Here is a 20,157-nt window from a genome sequence, read left to right on the forward strand (position 1 = left end):
CATGCCTCGTGAAGAATCTTTTCTTATATAGCTTGGAAAGCAGTAGCAGCAGCGCTACTTGAACATGGCTTTTGTTACTGCATATGTGAACGCCAAGATTATGAGCAATGTACACATGGCTATATCTCTTTACTAGCGCTACCACGTTTATATGGCTCTTCCTAATTGCTGCTACTCAGTCATTGAGGTCCCAGCTACATCTACGCCTGTATCTGCCCTATTAAATTCAGAGTGGAGCGGCCGGCCATCATTCTCCGAAGCCCCGATAGAATCAACTGTGGAGAGCTGTACATACATTGACTTAAATTTTATTCCTTGACGATGTCAGAGGCGTTACAAGAGGACGTGAGATTCGCAATACGATGGCCAATCTAGTGGCAGTAGGCAGAACTCTGTAAATAGCTTCTAACATGCTTACTCAAGCCGAATAAAGATCGCAACCTCTCCAAACTTCTCCTCGTCACTCAAGAACTCGATCCTGTCATAAGACTTCATCATCTCTCTCAGTCGTGCAGAGAAGGGATCCGTCCTGTTTGTGGTCAACACTTGGTACACGAAGCTGGCCGACAAGATAATCTTACATAAACTGCTCACGACCGTTATGCATCCATCTCTCATCCTCGCATGTATTCCAAATCATCATCGCAGGCCGAGCAATGTCAGCAACGACTTGTCTCACAGGCACATCCGGTGCGAAGGTCAAGACAATAGTGGAGTCATCGATCTCCAGAAATGCATCTGGATCCTCCAGGATAGTAATATCGTATTTCTTGAGAATCGACTTGTCAATATCAGTGTATGCAGGGTCCTGTGCGTAGCATTGTACATTCTCAGTTGTCTGTCCCTGACGTTTACCCACGAGGCCACGCAATGTCAGGGCCAAAGCATGCTGAAACTCAGACCTGTGGTCCCCATTGTCAATAGAACGAGGCTGCATAGAACCTAAAGCGAGGGCAACTATCTTCGTGATCGGAGGAAAACTCTCGCGCGATTCGACGATCTTCTGCAGCTGCGCGTAAGATTCGCTGGCTTCCCAGGTTTGGATGCAAGACGTGAAAGAATTCTTGATAATCTCGGCCGAATCCACAGCGTAGCGGAACCCTGGCAGTAACTCTTTGGTGACTTCGTCGCGCAACTCCATGTAGTGGAGCACCCTAAGGCTGAGGTCACTATACCCATCCATCCGGTACGCCCTGTATGAGGTGAGCTTTCCAAACGTGCGGTATTCGATAGCTGGTGCCTTGCTAGAACAGTAATGGTCAGCCCAGTCTGAGTTGAACTCTTCACTTCGCAGAATCCAAAGCAACCCACAGAACCCATTCTGTGCCGGGCTCAGAACCAGCCCTGGTAAGGCCAGTCCTGACTTCAAAGGTTTCTTCGGTACCCTCCAATCCTTCGATAAGTATCTCTGGTTTTTCAGAGGTCTCTGCTTGTTTAAGCTGCCTACTAAGGTCCTGGAGCTGTTCCTTTGTAAAAAACGGCACTCCAGCCTCGTAAAGCCGGCGGATCCCAGCTGTCTCCTGCATAAACGTGTCATAGTCTCGCCCATGTGAAGAGTGAAGATCTTCACAGTCAGAATCTTCCACATCACTCATATCTGCTATGAACAGGAAACGATTGAGATCTATTAAAGAAGTTATTGCGCGTGATTGAGTGTTTGTTAGCTAGATCGCGTAGGGGAAGGCTGTGTCGTTTGTACTGTAAACAGATTCGAGATCAACAGTGCGCGAAGGCGGGGTGATTGTGCAGAATTCATTTCAGGTCACCATGATTAGCGCCTGACAGATCTTGGCCCATTTCTAAATCTCTAGTGTAACAAATCTCCTTTGCTGTATACCAATCTGCACATGCAAATGACTTCTAATGTTGTTATAAGGTGGCTATATTGGATCCTTTGATGAAGAACAACTATGTGGTCCAATCGGCTTATCCAGTGAGCATACTATAAGACGGCCTGGCTGTAGTTGTAGCGAGAACTGTGCTTGCATTTAGAAACTATTGCTATTCCTGGAGTAACAGAGGGCTATGAAAAGCAAGCACGTGACAATTGAGATACTGCTAGCCTCCTTGATTGTTAAACAGTCGCTTTGCATTGTACCATATAGGTTGACACCAATATCTCCGATTCACTATGCAATCGTATTTTAATACGCTTCATCACACTAGGGTACGCGTAGCATCCCGTTATTTCGAAAGCCCCTTCGACACCTTCTCTCCCAACGCTTGCAGCTCTGGCGTCATATCGTCTGGCTGGATACAACACTCCAAGAACGCAAGTTTGTCGCTCTCTGTGGAGACCCTGTCTATCGCCCGCAGGAGGTCGGCCTGAGTATGGACCTTCTCGGCAAACATAGGTATTTCATCATCATTATCTGGCCTCTCCGTTTCATACGGGCTAGGTGGCTGCGCATGGGGCTTGTCGAGGAATGAGGTGGCTAGCTTGGTATAATCCCAATTAGCGATATAGTTATATGGACCATCATGTACCGCAGTCTGTAAGTCCCAGTTAGCCTGGACTACATAAAGGAAGCAGGTTGACTAACCTCGGTCTTGTATCCCAGATTGTTGAACAACAAGATGATTGGATTCAGTTTCATTCGAATCATTGTGCTTATCTCTTGGGCAGTCATTTGAAAGGCACCATCACCTACCATCAGAACAGTGCGACCATGAGGACGACCTACTTGAACGCCAAGGGTGGCCGGCACGCTCCATCCGATCGATGCATAGGGAAGTTGCATATAGAGGTCCACCCCATCTGGCAATTCAATATGGCTGGAAGCAAACCATGTGTCGCCTGAATCTGCAACCAATGTGGAGCCCTCTAGCATCATACTCTGGATACCTGATAGCAAGCTTCGCACTGTTAATGCATCATCGGAAGTTTTGACTTCGGTCTGGATGCTAGCGGGATGGCTCGGCTTAGGACTAGGAAGATATTCCGTCCGGCGAATAATGTTGCTGTCGATCATTGCTGAGACCAACTCGCCAACGGTTACCGGGTCAATCACCTTATCCCCTGGTAGCTCAACTCTGTCATATTGAAGGGCGATTAAACGGTGGTTCTCATTTTCTGAGTCAATGGAGGGGGTATGTAAGTCCGACCAGGAGACTCCTATGGCTAGCCAAAGGTCAGAATTTAGGACAACCTTCTCCCCTTCGGGGTTGAGTAAGCTAGGCCAGAAGGTGCCCCAATGCTGTGGGTGGGATTCCGATATGCAACGTCCGTCTGGTTGACACAAGACCGCACAGCCGAGTTTCTCAGCAAGACGTTGGACAATATTTCGGGAGAGCCATACTTGTACCTGACTTCCGAGTAATAGTACTGGTCTGTGAGAAGAGTTCCACAGATCCGTTACGGCTGCTAATGCCTCGCTATTTTTGTTCGGCTGGGTCGCTTGCTCAACTTTCTGGGCTAAGGGTATCGGGAAAGGACATGGGGTGCCGGCAACGTCGTTTGGAACTTCGATGTATACTGGCAGTGATTGTCGAATACATTTAACTATGGCACTATCAATCACATCTACCGCGGATTCGGCAGAGTTGGTACGAACTGATGCAGCTGTCACCCCTTGGAAGGCGTGGAGAGCTTGATCCTTATTCGACGGGGACGGTGTGTGGTGTGTCGGTTTATTCCCAGTTAAGACGCTAGTAGGTGGACAACCCGATAAGACAATAACTTTGAGTCGCTCCGAACAAGCACCCGATATGGCGTTCAGGATAGATAGACCGCCGACTATGTATGGGATGACAACCACTGCCATTTTCCCCTCCGATGCACGTGCATAACCATCTGCAGCGTATCCCGTGTTCAGTTCGTTGCAGCATTCTACCATTCGAAGACGTGGGTTCTCTAGGAGGGCATCGAGGAGGGTCAAGTTGGTATCTCCTACCATGAGGTTAGTGATCGTGTTCAAGCCAACTCCTCCAAAGGCTGTGGCCTTACCAGGTACGACAAAGTAGTCACGGACTCCCAGCTCCCCTATTCGATGTCCTATATAAGTCCCGACATTATAATCCTCTGACTTGGTAATTGTCATTATGCTCTTGCCACTCAGTATATTTCCTAGTTGATAGGGAAAGTTTAGGCCTTTGCCTTCTGGGTAGCAAATACAGACTCGAGACATTTACTATATTTATGGGGCGATATATTGCCTCTTAGTACTCTACGTAACTTCCACAGATAAGACGCGAGTTTAGGCCGTTGTAGCTACGGAGCCAATTCAAAAAGCCGCGTCCACAGACCGGTTTTACACGTCAAGTCGGCCTCGTGATCGAGAACACCAGCCTAAACAAGGAATCTCTCTAATTGTTCCTTGACTACCCTTCCATCTTCACTAGTGAACAGTGCCTTTGAAAGTCAACTGCTGCCCAGTAATAGCCTGAGATGGACACTAGTTATGCAGTCAATCTAGTTTGAATAGAGTCACCAAAACAGGATTTTGAAAAGTAGCCTATGCAGGCTGAATTTCATTGGATTTTGTTAACGGGTATATATATTTGCAGCTGACGTCATAATTCTGATGGTAGCATGCCAGGAAAACCCAAATCCACCAGAACCCTAAGCTTTTAGACGTATTTTCTTGCAATAGTAGTCATGAGCATTCCTGTTATATACAAGTCTTCGTACCTTTTACAGCTGAGTCACTGCTACAAGAGTAAAAAATAAGATTCCAGCCACTTCCGTAAGCCACAGAGCAAGACATGGTTACATGTAAGAAGGTCTCCATTTCTCATCCGTACGCTATGGAGAATTGAACGTGGCCGTGTTCAGTAAAGGTTTCTCAGCCATGACGCCAAGTTGCCTCTCTTGTAGTGGTTAACGGCAAGGAAGGGAGCATAAATTGTGGGATATGAAGTGGGGGTGAGCACGGACCACGGGGGGACACTTGGCCCTATATGTGGATTTACCACCTACAAAGAGGCACAAGCATTCAACAAAGATTGATTTGCTCTGAAGTTCGGGTATAGGAAAATGACAGGTGTGATGAAATCAAGGCCAGTCTTTGGATCCCCTGCCCCTGAATTGCCTCGCAAGGAACACGTGATCATTGTCTTGACTCTTTCAAGTTATCTCAAAATTGAGCCACGTTCTGTAACAACCCCAGTAACCCAAATTTTTATCGGAATCTACATTCAACGAACATCAAACGGTTATCGTTATGACAGTACATATCGCCAGGTGGGCTGATCGTGCGCTCGTATATGAAAAATTCAGGCCCATGAGCCCATGAGCTTCAATACACAATATTAATTGTCATTGTGCCGGACAATGTTATCTAAAATCGCGAACTGCGTATCCGCAAAGAGGAGTTCTCGTTGAAGCAGGCCATGGCCTCGCTTAAAGCCGTTGTGGAGTGGACTATACGACTTATCGGAAAGAACATGACATCGTGGCTCTTGGAAAATGCGGCTTTAGTTGGCCAACCCGACTTGTGACGTTGAGGATCAAGTAGGAAAATAATGATTAGATGGTAGACCTTTACTTTATTTTTCTATAGGGGTTTTAACCATAAATATCGTTCTCAGCTGAGGTCACGGGAAGACGCCAAGCGCAGATCAACAACACCAACACAATTCTTGTTCCTAACGCGATGATCTCTTTTTTTTTTTTTTTTCTCTTCCACCACTCCTTCTTCCCTCTTTAATATCCACAGATGTCTAGTTTAAAATTATCGGAAATAATATACTTTATTATATACATATAGAATGACGAAAGATACACATTCTCCTCCCTCCGCTGCATTCGACAGCGCGACCGATCCAATGGAACGACCACCGAGGAATGACGTCACTGATAAGGAGCAGTGGGCAGCGAGAGTGATTCAGGTACGGAAAGCGTGTCTGTCTGCGAATTCTCGCCCTAAACTGGTCGTTTCATAGAGAACATATCGCGGATATCGAACGCGACGAGAATTAAAAGGCTGTGGAATATCTGCGACCACGCGTTGGGTAGAGGTAGGTCGTTGTCAGCTACTGAAGAAGCTCGTTATCTCACAGTGATCCCCGGCCAGGCCGTCAAAGAAGCGGAATGGCGCCTCCTCCATCGCCCATCGGCTCCAGAAGCTACCGTCGACAATGATAGTTCCGCACATGCTCGGCGTAATTGGCAGCGGGCTGTCAGTGTCGCCAAACGGGCAGGTGGTGACGATGATCTTGACCAGGAATCCACTTCGCCCACCCAGAATGAGACGCGGCAATCCTGCGGTAACTCAGCTTCACAGTCCGCGTCTGCTCAGCTCGACTTGCCGCCCGGCACGACAGCGAAAATGATGGACTTGCAGTACTTCCTCGAGTTGGTGGATTTGAAGCACCGTCATGGTAGCAACCTGCGCGTGTACCACTCGTATTGGAAGAACTCGACCACCGCTCAGAACTTCTTCTTTTGGCTAGACTACGGCGAAGGAAAAGATCTTGACCTCCCTCAATGTCCGCGCGACAAACTCGAGCGGCAACAAGTGCGCTACCTCTCACGTGAAGAACGGATGAATTATCTGGTGACTGTGGACGAAGCTGGGTTATTCCGATGGGCGAAAAATAATGAGCGCGTATGGACGAATAACAGGCGGTTCAAGGACAGCTTGAAGGGGGTTGTGCATATCGACGAGGATGCACCGCAGTTCCAAGGGAATACGGAAGCGGGTGACCCGGACTCGTTCTTGACGAGTTCCTCATCGTCCATCTCATCACTTTCATCATCAGATTACGACTCTGATAGCGACATGTGCGCCAGCAAAACGGAAGAAAAATATGTGAACGAAGATTATAAAGCAGTTAAGACGTTGAAAAAGGTTATACATGTTAGTCCGTCGACAGTTCTCAGCAGTATAAGGGGCAAGTCGTTGAAGAAGGAAGATATGTGGATATTCGTAAGTTCCCCGATCATTTGGATAGATCCTGTATCCTAACATTAATGTGTTCAGGTTGCCGATACCTCCTTTCGCTTGTATATCGGGATTAAGCAATCAGGTGCATTTCAGCATTCATCATTTCTTCGAGGTGCTCGCATTGCCGCTGCAGGTCTAATCAAGGTCCGGGATGGACAGCTTCGTAGTTTGGCACCATTGAGGTATATTCCTTCCAGGTCTTCAACTTATAGAAACTACTAACCATGTAAAAGTGGCCATTACCGCCCCCCAGCAGCAAACTTTCGTGCCTTTATCCACTCCCTCCAAGATAGAGGGGTCGACATGTCTCACGTCTCCATTAGCAAGTCGTACGCCGTTCTCGCGGGCATCGAGGGATACACCCGAACCAAACACAAAGTACGTGCGCTGCATGAGAAAGTTGACGATGTGAAGCAAAAGATCTTGCAGGGCCATCACAATGAGGAGAAGGATCAAGATCCTGCCCACACTCAGCATGAGGGTGACTCTCGACTACCACTGCGCACAAAGCTCTGGAAATAAGGTAGAGTGATGACCTACTCGAGAAATCTATTGTACGACAGAAGCCCTGCGGATATCCTTGGTGAATTGGTATCTGACTTTATGGCCTAGGGACAAAGGGCACATAGTCTGGAAGTGTTCCCTCTGATTAACGGTCATGATTCCAAAAATTGGTGAGCTGCAACCGTGTGTAGCTTCTTGCAAATTTTGAATTACCCCCGCCAGTCCTTCCCCTACGTGGTACCACCGACGATAGTTGGTGGGCAGGATATTGCGCAAACGTTCCCCTGTCCGGACCCGGTTTTGGGGGGACCCGTCTCTCCATACAAAGTGGGCCACATGACTGTTTCCCACTAAGCTCGACCGCTGTCGTATGGGATGATGGCAAAGGTAAGACTCCATTAAAACACGGGCCGGAGTATGTCCCAGCTTGGGCACACACACAAAGGTCTGTGACTGGGACACTGGCGTGCAATAGGACCAACAGTTGAGTAGCGGAACACCCGCTATAGTATGCTCCTTCTTTAGCAATCTCCTTACTGATATCAGTACTGATAACAACATTAAGGGACCTGTAAAGATAATGGTTGAAGTTTCAATCTCGCCGAATGTCTAGGTAAAGAGATAGCTAAAGTTCCGGTCATCTGTGATCGCGTTCTTGCAGGCAGGCCGGGACAAGCACCACTTGTCGTTATCGAACCGACCGATCGCGTCCATGAAATTTGCGCGAGCTGCAATGCCTGTTGCTATATGCCCATACTAGCGAAGGAGCTCTCATGCCTAGACAGAATACCGTTAGCCAACACTCGTGTTGCCCTGCACGCATCCTGCGATGCTATCCCTCTCCCTTACAACGAATGGTACGCTTATCGTTATCACCGCTATAGACTACTCTCCCGAAACAGTCGTAACTTTATGTACATCTAGTCGAATTTCGATGTACTCTTGAAGGCACTGAACAGATCGCAGCATAGTTTGCAAACCACAGAGGCTGGGGAGTCCTAGCTATGGAGATGGTTGGTTACCCCCTTGTTCCGTGAAGGTTCGCTGACACCATATAGGCTACCTGTCGACTTGGCTGCTATCAATGGCCCCCTCCCTAGCCTCTCTTCGCGTCGAAACAACGTGCCCCCATCACCCTTCCTCTTGTATGTCCATGTTGGCACAATCCGCTTTCGCACCGTCGAACCGCGATGAACTCTACATTGTCTTCCATTCAACCAAATTTGGAAACGATGCAATCAGACCCTTGGCCAGGCAAGAGCAGGATGTCCTCTTTCCAAGCCTTGCATTGCTCTAGTAAAGCCCGATACCAGGAGGCACCCCTCACACAGTCGACTACTCGTTGAGAGTGACAGATGACAGTATTCCGTGAACATAACGGCAATCTTCCAGACGATGAGGGCATAGCCTTTCACCTCCTCCGAGATGACCACGGGATACGATGGGGTTCGAGGAACGAGATGAGGGAGGACAGACGTGAATTGGAATAATAGAAACAGGAAGAGAGCCATGACGAAGACCCTTTTGATTAAAGGAATGCGGCAAGGAACTGCAGGGGTGATCGGAACACACATGTAATAGCTTGCCATCCTCAGAGATCTGCCTGAGTAAAAGCTTCAGTGCCTCTAATCTACATGGCAGGAAGACTACTGAGATCTCTAACTTGTGATAATCCTCAGAACCATACTATCCAAGTATTCTCCTTCGGAGGAGACAATCAAACTCCTCTTCGACCCACTATGTACAACCCGGTCAATAGTAAAAAGTAGTAAAAAGTAGTCCTCATAACCTCTCCACATCCACCACGCTTCTCCATTGGCCGGAAGCCAAGAAAAATAGGACCCACTCCAATCTCCAGTTTAATCTTATCAAACTCCCCCCAAACCAACAAAAATCCCCCTCACCACAAAACCACTCACCCCAATAATAACCAAAAGAAAGAAACAAAACAACATGTTCAGAGAAGCCCTCGCCTTCCCCCCTTCAAACCGCACATTCTTAGAACCCCATCTCCCACCTAAAAATGAAACCGAACCCCTCAAACCCAACCTCCCCTTTACAACCCTCACATTCGCAACCTCCCTAGACAGCTCTCTAGCTCTGGCCCCAGGAACCCGGACCACCCTCTCCGGCCCACAGTCAAAAGCCATGACACATTATCTCCGCTCCCGACACGACGCCATCCTAATCGGTGTCGGGACAGCAGTAGCCGATAACCCAGGACTAAACTGCCGGATCGAGGGTGTCGGGGGCTACGGCGGGGAAGGGTTAGACGGCCAACCGAGACCGATTGTCCTTGATCCCCGTGCTCGATGGGAATTTACTAAGGAATCGAAGATCCTGGAGCTAGTAAGAGAGGGGAAAGGCCGTGCGCCCTTTATCATTACTTCTACTGGGACGGTCCCGTCTGCTGAGAAGAGGACTTTGTTGGAGTCTCATGGGGGGAAGTTCATTCCTCTTGATCTTCTGGTTGATGGGAATGGGGAGAGGAGGTTGGATTGGACTGCTGTGCTTGAGTGTCTCAGGAATGAAGGGTTGAAGAGCGTCATGATTGAGGGAGGTGGGACGGTTATCAATTCGCTTCTTGAACCGGGGTGGGCGCATCTGGTTGATTCGGTTATTGTTACTATTGCGCCGACTTGGTTGGGGCAGGGGGGTGTTGTTGTGTCGCCTAGACGCAGGGTTGAGGGAGGTGAGGTAGTGCCGGCGGCGAGATTGAGGGATGTTAAGTGGTATCCTTTTGGGGAGGATGTGGTGCTTTGTGGGAGGCTTTAGGATGGGCTTTTTGAATCATGATGGCTTAGGATTGTGGTCTATAGAGAGTGAGGATATCGGTGCGAGGCACGATCAATCTGATAGGGATTGAATAAATTATACCTGGTCACCTGTGCATGATCAATAGATCCTTTGCTACAACTATCTTCCTTCTTAGGTTTATCATCTTAGTACCATGACTTTTATCCTCGATATAAAAGTGAGGCCTTCGTGTCGTCGCATAGCTAAATTCACCAGAAGGTCTTTGTTATCTTACCAAAGCATGAGGTCCCAGTCTGACCTCGCCAGTAGCTTTCGCCAATCCCCCACGGCACTGACTGCAATCACCGAGACCAACCTCTCCCAGAAAAGCACTTATGAAACTCATGGGGCGACCTAATCCATTGTTGAATGTATGAGTGGATGATGGTGCTAGTGATGTTGGAGGCAAAATCGATGGGTTGAGTGTATCTTTCACCTAGAACGGCAATAACTTTTGCTGCACAAGTAACAAAAATACGAGGCGAGTCCGTAGTACGGTTTCTCGAGGTAAGTAGGTAAATATGCGAACGGAAAAGGTGTGCCTCCGTGGAGATAAAGAAATAAATTGTTGCTTGTGATGTCCTTAGAGCGGTACAGGTTCCCCGCTGTACTGGCTATTGCGCTTTGATACCCACGCTGCGTCCAACCCAGGAACCCAGGAACCAAAGCTGGGCCGAAGACCTCGATCTAAACCCAACCTAAATCTGGATTTAGCTTTTCTGGGTCATGGATCTATCCCATTTAGACAATGGATGTGGTTAAGGGATCGTTGGCGCGGACCAATGGCTTCGATGGAGTGGCACATGTGCCGCTCGCCCCGGATCGTGTTTTGTTTCATTTCCATAAGTAATCGATCGGAGAGCCTTCGTTGCAGACTAGCGAGTCCCACTCGAGAATCTGGGCGACGGGATGGGCCGAGGTAGGGGAAATTGAAAGCGTTAGGTCGGTTAGCTCCCGAAGTGGTAGTGGTACTCGGCAGCTTGCCGATGCTATCGGGTTTGCCGATGAAGCGGAGGTGCGCAGCCAGTGGAGTTTCAAAGTCGATACACGCTATGCTATGGTTCCCCATGGAGTACAGGCTGCGTATGCGGGTCTAGAAACATGAAGTCCAGCACTTAATTCGGGTGACCTGATGATCTACAAGAGGCTGTGTCTTCAACCAATAAAACCACTTTTTTAATGACTTTAGTCTCCAACTACTAGGTTTAGCGGGTTGTGCGGTTGGTGGTGGTGGTGCCAGGGCCCTTTACAGATCAGAAATACTGTAGTATGGCATGTTGCTGAGAGTCATGTTCTGTTATTTACAGATATATTTGAGTTTTAGACTACTTTAGCTATTTTGTAGGCTTGGTCTGGAGGTTGTTCCTACGCATTAGTTTATCCAAAAGAGGCGCAGGGTCATTGTATGACCACTGTAACGTGTTATCTATGGATCTCGACTACCAGTATTCGACTTCATTGAAGCTTTCATGCCTACCTAATGCCTCGCTTGTAGCCATCTGAGCTTTCGCTAATTCATATTGCGTTTCATAATGGAGCATGATGGAGCTTGGGAGTGCCGATCAGTGTTCCTCTATTTCGGGGGAGTGTATACGTACTCCACAGTATCATCTAGGGATCCTGTTACCATGCCGCATGTGTAGGAATACGTAGCCCCCTTGGGGGCCAAAGCGCCATCCCGGGCACTGCGCCATTTCACACCGTTGAACAGCCTACTCTTCATCTTTATGGCCCCAACTGCAATCTAACATTTAACAGCATGTCGATAATGGTTATACCTCCGTATTATTTCTCGTCTGTGGGCACGGTTAGCTTAGAGCAATCTACCCGCCGCCCCCTTAAGCAATAATTCATAGAATCATAATCTATAATTCATATGTAGTTCTATGTAGTTCTTAATGTGTATTCTTCTAAGCTGTTGCGGACGTTCGGGAGTTATACAGAACCCGCTACAGAGCAGTCCTCTGTATCTAACTTGACCATCCGATCAACAGCCGATTTGGCAATCTCTCGGACTTCAGGAGCGAATCTAGTATCGCTTGAAACACTTGCCAATCGAACCTTCCATTGCCTCCATCTTTCCAAGCTCCACATCGCTCTGGAATCCAACTCCGAAACCTTCTCCACCGCTTTGCACTGCCGATAAACATATGCTCCAGAGTCTGGTTGGAGAATCCACTGCGCCCCGCCAATTACATCTCCTGAAATCCTGCTATCGGCTAGCAATATCGACTGGGGCAGGATTCCTTCCAACGAGCAGAGAAAGCTGCAGTCAACAAAGCCTAAGGCTGTAATGCGTGCCAGGAATGATTGCCAGTTGCGCCATCCTACTTGCATGTCACTTCCGAGAGTTGCAAAGGTAGCATATGGATAGCCACAGTCTGTTTAAATTGCACAACAGGGAGACAGACAGTTAGTTAAGCCCCATCGGTTTAAAATATCGGTACCATTGAATGAAAAGGGGACTGTAAAAGAAAGGAATGTACCTTCTGCTTCTGTACGGAATACCTCAGTCAAACCCAACCAACTGGCCCCAAACGGCCACAACTCGAGCAAGTGGTACCAGTCTTCCGGGGGGTCATTGGGAAGATAGTTGGGGACTTCATGCATAGGCATAGCCCTCAGGGCCTCCAAGAATTGAATCAGTCTGTCCTGGCCAGTGTGGCCGGGTGGAAATGCCGAACCTAACCGCACGAAGGATTCGAAAAAACAAGTAATCAGGCCACTCGGATTTGGTGCTACACATGATGGGTCTTCTGGCGAGGGTACATTCCACGGGTCTGGGTATTTCTTCCGCTCTTCAAAATCCTTGTTGGCTTTCTCGACAATCCATTTATCCAGATCATTGGCGGCCTGGTCAGGGGTGATTTCTCCCCCTACAAGGGACAAGAGTAAGTTCTTGAAGAAGAGGTCTTCCTCATCATCATGAGGCGCAAAGAGCTTGATATCCAGTGGCTCAAACGCTTTGTTGTCGGACACCATGTTGTAGGACGAGAAGGTTACCTTTAGGCTGCTCACTAGTTCGGGAGTAATTGATTGATGTAAAAGGTAGTAGAACCGCGGCAGCAATGATGGGTATATCGGAGAGTGTCACGTGGTTAGAACGGAAGTTGGTTTACGGCCGACTTTTTGAAGGTGAAACAAACACGATCTGCGGACTCGCCCCAGGCAGGAATCCTGCTCTCATGAGCTTTCCGGGTCTGAAACTAAGCCAGCTCAGGAAGGTGGTATTTGTGGGGGCATCTTTTACAACCAGATTTATTGACTGCACCAACAACAGAGGCTTAGAAGCAGATCGGCACTGTAGACAGGGGTAGCACATGGAACGACGCCGATACTGACTTATTTTGTCCCTTGCAGCGGTCCACATTGAACGCGAGTCGTGCAGATCACAGCGGGATTGCCGATAAGAAACACTGTTGGTATTGTCATTACACAAACTGACAGCATATCAATCCTGGTGTAGAAGCAATGTAACATCCTACCCAAATATACGAGGCTTTAATCTGAGCAAGCTTCAGATCCTAAACCTCAGACCGTGAAAATACCCCAGTAGAGCATAGCTCTTGTTTTTGGCCCCCTTAGGTCTGATGATTTATGGAAGAAAACTCAATACAGAACATACAATTGGCTCTATAGGGTCGTAAAAAGGATCTTCCGTAAATCCTGCAGCTTGTGCTAAAGGTGGTGAGTAACATTCTAACCAAGAATAGACCGATAGAGAACAGCACCTGAATGGCATATAAAGTCAGCTACACGCCGAGCTCAACCTCAATACTAAAATCATCAACAGAGTACTTCTCGCTCGTCAGAGTATTCCATATTTGATACCAATCGCATCAAACAAAATGCAGCTCACCAAAGCGACCCTGGCTCTGGCTCTCGTTGTATCTCCCATCCTTGCAGCTCCAACAGATGTCGGCGAAGAAATCGTCAGCACGAACCTGGAGGCGCGGGCTGTAAGTTCTTTCCCATCGTCCACCTTGCACTTTCACCACTACAGCGCTCAGGATGATGGCTGACTTTGTCTTCAAATATACAGGCCAAGGTCGTGTGCAAGCCGGATGAGAACGGAAGCAATGTAAAGACATTTGAGGTGGATGTTGCAAAGGCCCAAGCACTGGCTAAAAAGATTGGGTGGACCACCGACTCTTCTAAGAGCGACTACCCACATCCCTTTGGAGACAAGGAAGAGCTCTGGGCGCATATTCCTCTAGAGGCGAACAAGTGTAACAGCAAGACGCGCATGCTTGAGTACCCAGTCTATTGGACGACCTCGAAGGCCAAGGAGTGGGACCCCGCAAAGAAGAAGAAGGACCAACAGAAGACTCCTATCCGACTTGTCTACAGCAACTTGAATGGTGCTCTTCATTACTGTGGAGCCATGATCCATAAGAAAGTGTCAAAGGATTTCTCTGGCTCTGGCGACTTCCGGCTGTGCCAGTAGATGATTTCTGGACGTGTCTGGAAATTACAGCACGGTAAGATTCCTTGAGCCTGCCTTCACTATGCACACATTGCGCCTGGCATGCAATAATACAATTACTGACACTGGGGATGCTATGTAGGTTTTTATGATACATAGCCCGTGTAAGAAGGGGTGGTGACGATTGATTTCCAATTTTATGCTATAATATCTGTCTAAGGTCTTCATAGCGATATGCATGCTCTGCCCTTGGATTCTGTGGCTTGTAATATATTCTCAGAGATCATTAAGTTCACTTATAGCTTTTTAGATTAAGTTATTTCCTTTGGCTCTTATTTTTTCTATGTATTTCTTTGGCTAAAAGCACTCTCACGATGTCGTCAGACACTAAACAAGAGAGCAAATACATCATTTCTAGTCTTCCCGCAGACCAGTGTAGAAGCGCTGCGTTTTGCTTTGTGATCTGCTTGTAGCATAATGCCAAATTTACTATGTGCTGCTTACTGGATATTTGACATAATTTTATGCAATGGCAAAGACATCAGTTCCAAGTATACTCCGTCCCAGGATGACCCTCACGCAGCCTCGACCCTAGCCCATCCTGAAAGTAGTTCTCTCTGGCCGATCCACCCTTCACCTCATAATCATCCCAAATGACCCCCCTCCTCCTCAGCTCCGGAAACAGATACTCAATCATATCCTCAAATGTCCCCGGCGAAACCGCATACGAGAAGTTAAAGCCATCAACACCTGCAACATCAACCCACCGCTGCAGAATATCCGCCACCGTACTCGGTGATCCAATAGCCCGAGGATGGGCCCCACCCAGCGCCAATTCCTGCAGAACGCGACGTTTCGTCCATTTCAACCCGTTAGAGTTCGGAACAGTTTTCGACCAACTCGAGATCAGAGACTGGATTCCCCCAACGGCAGTGAAAGAGAAGTCCTCGTCGTCGTCGAACTTGGATAGGTCGTTGCTGGTCCAGCCGCCGAAGAGTGTCGCAACGCCTTCGAGGTCGGATTGGGCTAGGTACTCTTCGTATTTGGCTTGGGCTTTCTCGTCCGTCTCGTCGACTATGACGAGGATCCCGGCGATAAATTTGATGCTGTCTGCTGGGCGGTCTACTTCGGCTAGTTGCTTTCTGTTGTTTGTCAGTCTCGTGTCTGGGGTAAAGGGATATAGCATCTTACCGCATATCATCTACCACTGCCTTGGTTTTCTCCGGCTCCAGGCCAGGTAGGAACATCACTTCGGAATGTTTAGCAGCGAATCGCTTACCAGCGCTATCGGAATACCACCTATTAGCCATCACTTTGGTAAGATAAAGGAGAAAGCAGAAAAAGAAACTCACGAAGAAGCTCCCGCCTGAAAAAGCAACGGCGTCCTCTGCCTCGAGGCAGGCAACTGACTCGCAGCCGTACTCTTGAAATACTTCCCATGATGCTCAATAGCGCGCACCTGGCTAGGATCACTATAAACACCTGTCTTCGGATCCTTGACAACTGCTCCGTCGCGCCATGTTCCTTCCCATAGCTTGTAAGTAAGCTCCATATACTCGTCCGCGCGCGCATATCGTTCATCGTGAGGAATCTGCTCGTCCATTCCGTATGCCTTCGCTGCACTATCCAGGAATGAGGTGACAATGTTCCATCCCACGCGACCGTGGGTAAGGTGGTCTAAGGTTGAGAACTTGCGAGCCAACGCGTATGGCGAGGTTTCGTATGTGGTGGATGCAGTTATGCCGAAAGAGAGAGATGTGGTTACAGAGGCCATTGCTGAGATTAGGAGGCTGTTAAAATTAGTGGTACATTCGTCATATAGCCTTTTTTTCTGTTTTTCTTTTTTTCTTTTTTTTTTTTTTTTTTTTTGGAAAGAGAGTGGAATGCTTACAATGGATCCCCAATAGGGAATTGCGCCCCCGATAACAACGCAGGCTCTCTATTCCCCGGACCTTTATACACATCGTAGATCCCGAGATGATCTGCCAGAAACAATCCATGGAATTTGCCTTTCTCCAAAACTTTCGCTAACTCAATCCAATACGACAGATCGAGGAAATCACCAGCGCGATCTTTCGGATGTTTCCATAGCCCTAATCGAGACAATTGGTCAGCGCACAGCAACAGAATCTCAGGCGTTGACGAATGCGGGGTAGATGAGATATATCCAACATGAAATATGTCTTACCAGGCGATAAATGCCCAGGCGAAAACATCGCAAAGGCATTGAGGATCCATGATTTCTTTTCTGTGGTTTTGGTCATGTTGGCTTGGTTGTTGGGGTATAATGTGAGAAGTCAATTGAGGGCGAGGGCAGATTTATTTTTTGAGGGACTCTAGGATACCTTCTTATACATTTATGGTCAATGTCGGACTTCTGTCCGTTGTGTGCTTTTGGAGTGGGTGGTGATTGTGTTATTGTGTTGCTTGCTCACGCCATCGGGAGCCCATCAAGTGTTCATTTGGTCTCGGGATGGTATCAGTGTTTTGGTGCCTGGAGGTACCCCGCATGGTGGGATGATAATTATGCAGAATTGAGTATGCGGTTTGTGACTAGCAAGGATTGAAAAGTATTTTTGGAGTCGTAGAATTTTAGCCATAGACGTCAGAAATAAAATAGAGCCATAAAAGATAAGCCCCGCAATATATGTCTCTGGATGCATGGGGAGTTACTACTCCGGAGAGAATTCTACAGGGACCTTGTTCTGGGACAAATGAATAGATCTCTACTATTTCAATGAATTATAAATACATACATATTGATCCAATAAACAGTCGAACGGTACCCGAGTATATCTACCAAGCCGTCGTAGCACCAATTTCCTCCCCAGACTTGGGCAACAAAAAGTCGCTAGGATCAATCGTTCCATCTGCGTTGCGCGCTCCTTGAACCAAGGTCGCATCAACAGAGACAAAGCTACTATTACTCCAGGATTCGCTACCGTCCCATGAGTTTTCTGTGGACACCTGCTCCTCACTCAAGGAAGTAGGAGTCTCTCCATTCTCCGCCGCAATATTCTTGCTCAACGTGGCCACAGCCGTGCCGAACTTGAAGCCTACCTTGGCATTGTTCCAGGCCGTGTTTCTTGTCAGAGTGAAATCACCTGGTTGAGAATTATCGGTGAAGCCGTCCTTGGAATTTCCGAACGCGATACAGTTGGTGATAACGTGGTTGGCCGGCCCGATATCAGCATCGTCACCGCCACCAAGCTTGTAACCGTTGCCGTCACCTTCAAATGGTGAGAAGCCCCATCTAGAATTATTAGCGTAACTCCTGTCAGGCAGAGATAGGTAACCAGTACCTGTTGTAACCGTTACCGTACGAAATGGTGTCCTCAATCGTCACGGCCGACTTGAATTCCCTGCGACGGTTAGCAAAAGCTCTCCACAAAACACCAATTACTGCATACCATAGGTCCAAGCCGTCATCGACATTGTTCCACAGTCTCGCTCCTCGAAGCACATTGCCCTCACCAGAGCCTTCTTTGCAGGCAAACCCGTCAGCGCTCTCTCCGTTCTTGCGCGGGTCCCGATTGAGGTATGAGTCGAGGTAGTAGACGCTGTTGTTAGAGGATGCGCCTTCGAGCTGGAAGCCTATGGAATATATTAGCATAGCTTTCAGACAGCCATAGTATATACGCTACCTACCAGTTTCATAGTTCTCCCTCGTAATAATACGCTCGTAGTGGTTGTTAGAAGAATCGCGCGCATAAACGCCATACGGGCCATTGATCAATTCAAGATCATAGAACTCCCAGTACTCGGCATCTTGGATATGCAAGATTCCTCGGTCGTCATTGGCAAGCGATCCATCCAGCTCCGCCGGGGTTCTATTCATCCCGGTAAGTCACAGAAAGCAATACCAAAATATAGAAGCATAACATACCCCGGAAGTTCCTCCCCATCAATTGTGACCTTTTCACCGTCATAGGCCCGAAGAACATACGGAGCAGATGCCGTTCCACTCTTGGTGATCTGAATGTTCGTTGTTGGAGAATAGGTCCCCTCACGAAGATAAATAGTAGAACCAGCTGTCGCTTTATCAACCGCCGATTGGATCGATAGAAGAGGCGCGTCGATCGTTCCCGCGGCGGTATCTGACCCGGACGGGGAGACGTAGATATCGGCCGCTGCACAGAGCGGGACCACAGCAGAAAGTGCGTATACAATATGGTATCTCATTTTGGCTGAGCCTCTGGGTTTGCGGCAGTCTGGACAGGAAAACAACTCGGTACATAAAGGCGTGCCAAGACTTCCCTCATTGCTGGAAAATCTAAGTGGCTCGGAGATTACATGTCTAGCCAAGCATGTCGATCGTTTCATTCCCGGAGCGGGACTTTTCACCGGCGTTTCACGGTAAGGACGGAACTGCTCGGCAGCGAGTCTGTCATCGGTTAATGAAGATGATAAATTGCGCCAATGGGTTGGCCGGCCGGAAAATGACTCTTTTCGGGACCTGTCGCATGGCCTCGTGGAGGCCCGAGAAATTTGCTTCACCCTTCCATTTTCCCCGATCTTGCTGATAGGCCTTCTTTTGGGGCTTGGTTTAGTTTTCTGTCATTTCAGGGTTGCACAATTCAAATGTGTATGAAGATTATAGCAGATCGTCGCTAGCTTGCTCTGGTATCACAGTCCTGCAATATCCCCTCATAGTAATACACATATAATCCAGAAATCCATCTCACAGGCCCATACCCTTGTTATACAAATACCGATTCATTTCTTTCTGTTGGCTTGACTATGCTCTGTATAGTCACTTCCAGCATCACGTTTCCTCGAGAAATAGGTACTTCCTATCATATACCGACGGAAATAAATGCGACGTGGTCGATAAACCCTGATACAACCGTTCCCGGTTTTCATGTTCGGCGATGCATGCTGCTTACAGGATATTCCTGGCATAGATGCGTGAGCATAAATTATGGTGGTGGGTGCAAGTTGGCCCTGCAGGTAGTCTGTATCTCAAGCAACTCATTCAGCTATTGCTCTGGAGACGCATAGAATATGCAGAAGTTTCAAATGCTGTGCAACTATTATTTTTGTCTTCTGACTAAGACATATGCTGAAAAGTAAATGCCATTGAAATCACCCTATAGAGACGCCTAAGGTGTCCAATCATTTCCAAATAATCGAATGGCATGGTTTCCCATTCCACTGGATATGCGTGTAGTCTGTGACGCAAAAATTGCATGCCTAGTGGAGGCCTGTGCGATGTCAGATAAGCTTTCGATGTAAACGTTTAGGTTGGAAGTATGTAGATCATCTAGTCCAACCTTCAAATCAGCACAGTATATAGGTGGCCTTATCAACATTATCTCGATGCGCTAGTTGAAGTTAAAGCTAGGTTACCGTCAAAGATCACCCAAGTGTATAGACGGTTGTCCCTCGGAGGTTCACGTATGAGCTGCTTGGGTCTCGGGTTGATCAGAAAACGGTTTTGTCTTGACCTCTGCGTGGAAGTATCGAGACATATCACGAGCTTGTAGCGGTAGCTTATGGTTTGGTCAAGATTAAAGGCTATCACTTGCTGAAGCATGATTCGAG

At 47.9% G+C, this 20,157-nt stretch overlaps 8 protein-coding genes across 8 annotated transcripts; 3 read left to right on the top strand and 5 right to left on the bottom strand.

Annotated features, from left to right (window-relative positions):
* Positions 1–577: 577 nt before the first annotated feature.
* BDV27DRAFT_167325 (SRR1 family protein) lies at positions 578–1,684 on the bottom strand (the record flags this gene model as incomplete). The annotated part of the gene is made up of 2 exons (XM_032074451.1): positions 1,312–1,684; positions 578–1,244 (listed from the first exon to the last, which is right to left on the bottom strand). Exons 1-2 carry the CDS (start codon positions 1,593–1,595, stop codon positions 578–580), a joined length of 951 nt encoding a protein of 316 aa, XP_031924006.1. The 5' UTR covers positions 1,596–1,684.
* Positions 1,685–2,184: 500 nt separating this feature from the next.
* BDV27DRAFT_148257 (thiamine pyrophosphate enzyme, N-terminal TPP binding domain-containing protein) lies at positions 2,185–4,706 on the bottom strand (the record flags this gene model as incomplete). The annotated part of the gene is made up of 4 exons (XM_032070883.1): positions 2,185–2,493; positions 2,544–3,889; positions 3,947–4,025; positions 4,695–4,706. The coding sequence occupies 4 exons, from the start codon at positions 4,704–4,706 to the stop codon at positions 2,185–2,187; spliced, it is 1,746 nt and encodes a 581-aa protein (XP_031924007.1).
* A 948-nt stretch (positions 4,707–5,654) lies between these two features.
* BDV27DRAFT_34101 (IQ calmodulin-binding motif protein) lies at positions 5,655–6,136 on the top strand. Its single transcript, XM_032076372.1, has 2 exons — positions 5,655–5,829; positions 5,884–6,136. Exons 1-2 carry the CDS (start codon positions 5,710–5,712, stop codon positions 6,001–6,003), a joined length of 240 nt encoding a protein of 79 aa, XP_031924008.1. The 5' UTR covers positions 5,655–5,709; the 3' UTR covers positions 6,004–6,136.
* A 2,336-nt stretch (positions 6,137–8,472) lies between these two features.
* BDV27DRAFT_34080 (uncharacterized protein) lies at positions 8,473–9,114 on the bottom strand. Its single transcript, XM_032076371.1, has one exon. It carries the CDS (start codon positions 8,978–8,980, stop codon positions 8,630–8,632), a length of 351 nt encoding a protein of 116 aa, XP_031924009.1. The 5' UTR covers positions 8,981–9,114; the 3' UTR covers positions 8,473–8,629.
* Positions 9,115–9,280: 166 nt separating this feature from the next.
* BDV27DRAFT_133783 (RibD family protein) lies at positions 9,281–10,290 on the top strand. Its single transcript, XM_032068164.1, has one exon. It carries the CDS (start codon positions 9,345–9,347, stop codon positions 10,164–10,166), a length of 822 nt encoding a protein of 273 aa, XP_031924010.1. The 5' UTR covers positions 9,281–9,344; the 3' UTR covers positions 10,167–10,290.
* Positions 10,291–12,087: 1,797 nt separating this feature from the next.
* BDV27DRAFT_133785 (uncharacterized protein) lies at positions 12,088–13,201 on the bottom strand. The gene is made up of 2 exons (XM_032068165.1): positions 12,674–13,201; positions 12,088–12,568 (listed from the first exon to the last, which is right to left on the bottom strand). Exons 1-2 carry the CDS (start codon positions 13,167–13,169, stop codon positions 12,123–12,125), a joined length of 942 nt encoding a protein of 313 aa, XP_031924011.1. The 5' UTR covers positions 13,170–13,201; the 3' UTR covers positions 12,088–12,122.
* An 834-nt stretch (positions 13,202–14,035) lies between these two features.
* On the top strand, positions 14,036–14,634 carry BDV27DRAFT_148261 (Ribonuclease/ribotoxin; the record flags this gene model as incomplete). The annotated part of the gene is made up of 2 exons (XM_032070884.1): positions 14,036–14,146; positions 14,230–14,634. 2 exons carry the CDS (start codon positions 14,036–14,038, stop codon positions 14,632–14,634), a joined length of 516 nt encoding a protein of 171 aa, XP_031924012.1.
* Positions 14,635–15,154: 520 nt separating this feature from the next.
* BDV27DRAFT_148262 (putative pectate lyase) lies at positions 15,155–18,795 on the bottom strand (the record flags this gene model as incomplete). Its single annotated transcript, XM_032070885.1, has 10 exons — positions 15,155–15,770; positions 15,805–15,897; positions 15,966–16,403; positions 16,505–16,706; positions 16,802–16,882; positions 17,430–17,866; positions 17,916–17,975; positions 18,024–18,207; positions 18,262–18,443; positions 18,500–18,795. The coding sequence occupies 10 exons, from the start codon at positions 18,793–18,795 to the stop codon at positions 15,155–15,157; spliced, it is 2,589 nt and encodes an 862-aa protein (XP_031924013.1).
* Between the last annotated feature and the right edge of the window lie 1,362 nt (positions 18,796–20,157).

This window comes from Aspergillus caelatus (genome assembly GCF_009193585.1).
Source record: "Aspergillus caelatus strain CBS 763.97 unplaced genomic scaffold BDV27scaffold_192, whole genome shotgun sequence".
Classification (NCBI taxonomy): Eukaryota; Fungi; Ascomycota; class Eurotiomycetes; order Eurotiales; family Aspergillaceae; genus Aspergillus; species Aspergillus caelatus.